The sequence below is a fragment of the Chaetura pelagica genome, unplaced genomic scaffold (genome assembly GCF_000747805.2).
Source record: "Chaetura pelagica isolate M959 unplaced genomic scaffold, ChaPel_1.0 scaffold13, whole genome shotgun sequence".
NCBI classification, from domain to species: Eukaryota; Metazoa; Chordata; class Aves; order Apodiformes; family Apodidae; genus Chaetura; species Chaetura pelagica.
Genome location: NW_009954543.1, coordinates 2,936,132 through 2,939,927, shown reverse-complemented (window position 1 = coordinate 2,939,927; position 3,796 = coordinate 2,936,132). Strand labels below are relative to the sequence as shown.

Here is a 3,796-nt window from a genome sequence, read left to right as displayed (position 1 = left end):
CCACCAGCCCTCGGGGAGACACTCACGGGCTGTCACCCATCCCGTCCTGACAGCCTTTTTGACACACAAAATGCAGTTGTGCTTCATGTGGGGCAGCTGTTGACAAGCTTCCAGAGCTCTTCTTCCAGCCAGGAGACACGGAAGCCAACCCCAGCACCCTCACCCAGATTCTGTTCAAGCAACAGAAAACCGCAGGGAAGATGAAAGTGCTGTGCTGATGCGGTACAGCTGTCCTAGATAAGGGAAATACACCAATAAATAAGGCCCTTATCTACCGTGGCAGGAAAAAGGCAGGCTTAGGGGAAGAGGTGGACAATGGAGGGAAGCTAAAAGCACCTAAGGAAGAAAGAAAATCTGAAACTAAAAAAGAGATGTGCACTCCTAATTAATGCCATTTGACAGTTAGTTTCAAAATCCCTAAGGTGAGCTAAGACATCAGCTTAAGACGCCAGCGAAACCAAGAGCTACTCCATTCCTGCAAAATCCTGGCAAATGCCTCCTCCTTGCAGCCCTGGTACCTGTCCCAGGGAAGGACCTGGCCATGCTTGGTGCTACTGTGGCAGGCAGCTCAAAAAAGAAGTTTCTTCAGAAATCGGTTTGAGAGTCACAGGGAGCAGTTCTGAGCAAACACATCAGAGCAATCCATTTAAAAAAAAAAAAAAAAAGGCTGATTGCTGAAGCTGGACTGTGTTGTCATACATTGCTTACGTTTGTTTTAATTTTAAACCGAGAGTCAGTCCAAGGTTTGTTACACAAACATATGGCACTGGCATTACATTCTATCTTGTATTTATAGAAAGTACTGCAGCAGTCCAGGCAGCACACAGATGCCATAATGTTCACATTTATTATTAGTATGACAAAAGAACAAAAAACGAGCCAGTAAAAATAATGACTTAAAAGTTTAAGGGACTGATTGGAATAAGGGACCAAGTTGTGGAGTGACTACCTAAAATTCCTCCACTATTAATGAATACAGAGTCCCCAGGTTGCCAAGTATTTTGTTATATAAATATACTCTCAGAAAGGCAATTTGTTTAAAACCCAAGCCCTGAAAACTGATTAACACATTTAATGCTAGCCTGATTAACACCGATATGCCCTAGGCTGGGTGATGAAAGCATTGAGGCAGAAGTCCACATTCCTGCAAGTGAAGAGGAAGAAAGCTTTTGGGACAAAGGGTAAACCTTAATTATGCCTTTTTATTACCCAAACTGCCATTTCCTCCTTACCCCAAACGAGCCAGGAAAGCTAATGGCATGCTCACACATCTCCATAAGCAATGCAATTGATAAATGCCATTACTAGTTTTTTCCACTCCACCTGTTAAGCTACAAAAGCAGCAAAGATTTGATCCTTTCCCCCGTTTTGAAATAAAAATAAAATTTAAAAAAGCAGTAGAAAACAGTACACCACTAAAAGTCCCGAACCTTCTAGAAGCATTTATTAGCTTTGGCTGGCAACCAGTGATTGCTGCAGGAGTGGACAGGAGCTGCAGTGCAAACTGGTTAATCTGTAGCTAGACATATTTGGGACTGGGGGGGTGGTGGTGCTGGTGCTCAGCAAGAACCACTTGCTGCCGGGCAGACAGGGCTTCAACAGTGTGAAGTGTTTCTCTTTTTTTTTTTTTCCAAAAAAATTTTATTGGGAGAACTACAAAACATTTACAGTACAAAGTTTACAGTCTCACACAATTTGTAGTGAACTGACTCCCGAAAAATATATTACAACTCAAGTTGACTTATCCTTTAGTTACATTCAAAAACATACTTCTGTTAAAGTAGTCCAAAAGAGTACATAGTGCTCAATCTGTACCTATGTACAAACAAAACTAAGCTACTGCTCATTCATCCACCGTCCAGGAAAGTTTTGGAAAACTCCCGACTTTCTACATAAGGAAAAATAAACATTACACGTTTTGGAATTTAGTTAGAAATTAACAAGATATGTTCATGTACTGTATAAAGTTTCAGATCCAAAGATGGCCTCCATTCTTAGAAAATAAAGAGTGGCAAAATTTTTGCTGTAGTTACAAAACCCATCCCTACATTCAAATTATCTCAAGCATTAAGAAAAATACTTATTTGGTTGAGAGATATTTAAGGCAAGCATGGACCCTCAAGAAGGCACTGTGAGACATAATACTGGGACCCCCAATTATTGCTACATACTTTGAGACTATATCACAGTGTGATTGGTGGAGTTAGGCAACGAAAATACTTTTTGGTTACTTTAAACTAGTCTGAATTAGGTTCGCCACTTTGAAGTCTGATTGCCAAGTCAGTCTTTTTTTTGTTGTTGTTTGTTGTTGGTTTCTTTTTTTTCTTTTTCTTTTGCAACTCGGACGGGCTACAACCATTTACATTCTAAAACTCAGAAATCCTCAAACTACTTCCACAGCATCGAGATCGATTTCTATAAAGAAACCATGCAATCTTTCAGATTTACGTAAACAAGGAAAGAAATTAATGAAATAAATATTACATACAATCTCTTAAATTAAGAATTTTACTCATTTACAATAAAATAACCAAGTGAAGTTACAAAAAGGCATATATTACTGTGAAAAGAACACACTCCACATTTCGCCGATTAATAATGGCAATCATAATTTAAACATAATAAAAGAATATATATCTATTGCTTTTCATCATACCCGATAAATACAGTATGAACAAATTACCAATGTATACTTTTCACAAGATAATAAATAAGTTAAATAGTTTCATATTGAGTTGTGTGCAGTGACTCATTCATGCAACCAACTCAAAAACAGCTAAAAAAAAAAATTTTAAAAATCAGCAGTTATTCTCCAACAATTACAAACTAAACTCAGTTGAGTGCTTCCAAATAAAGCAACAACGAAAAAAAACAACATTGTTCTAAGCCAAACATCCACTAAGTGGTGGCAATGGAACCAATATTAAACTTTGGAATGAAGGTTTTAGCATTTGTTATAATAATAATATATAGATATATATAAAAAAGGTTGTTATCAAGGCATATTCTTGGCAGGATGTTGGATTTTTCTTTTTTTTTTTTCCTTTTAAAAGCTTATACGTTTAGTACGTTCTGTGTTTTTTTTATTCGAACTGGATTGAAAGACAAACTAGTCTGTGACTTTTGTCGTGTGTCTGAAGGTTTGGAGGAGCTGGACAGGCACGACTCAGGCTCCCCGGATTGTTTGTTGCTTTCTGGTGGCGTCTTTTCTAATGCTTTTTGTTTTGTTTTGGAACACAGATGGAATGGCTGCTGCTGGTGCGGATCATAACTTGTCTCCAAAGAACAACAACAACAAAAAAAAACAACCCCGAAACAAAAATCCCCTTCTTCCAAGGTCTCTCTATAAAAATAGGTTTGTTCAGTTCGTGTCATTTGCCCTTTCGCAAAAACGCTTTTCTGGTTTGTTTTTGTTTTTGTTTTTGTTCAGCTCTCGGTGTACAGATAGGTAAGATAGATATTAAAAAAAAAAAAAGACAGAAGAGAGGATTCGGTTTCTTCGCTGTGAACTTACTTGCTCGGCAGCCGCGGGGGGCCGGGCGCCCGCCCCCCCCTTGCCCCCCTCTAGTCGTCGGAGATGGAGAGGCGGCTGAAGATGGGCAGGCGGCGGCCCGAGTCCAGGCTGGGCGACTCGGAGCCGCGGGGCGCCGGGGTCCGGCGGGGGGGGCGGGAGCGGGGGGAGCCGCTCAGGTAGCTCTCCCGGTCGGAGAGGGAGTCCGGGGGGCTGGGCGGCGCGTCGAACACGGGCGACTCGGAGAGGCGGCGGAGGGGCTGGAAGCTGAAGGGCGGCGAGGCG

The 3,796-nt window shown here is 41.0% G+C and overlaps 1 protein-coding gene across 1 annotated transcript in view; it reads right to left on the bottom strand.

Annotated features, from left to right (window-relative positions):
• Window positions 1–3,564: 3,564 nt before the first annotated feature.
• THADA (thyroid adenoma associated) overlaps window positions 3,565–3,796 on the bottom strand; it is a 178,090-nt gene continuing 177,858 nt past the window's right edge. Inside the window, exon 39 of the mRNA XM_010004965.1 lies at window positions 3,565–3,771. Coding sequence (XP_010003267.1) covers window positions 3,565–3,771 — 207 coding nt within the window. The remainder of the gene's footprint in view (window positions 3,772–3,796) is intronic.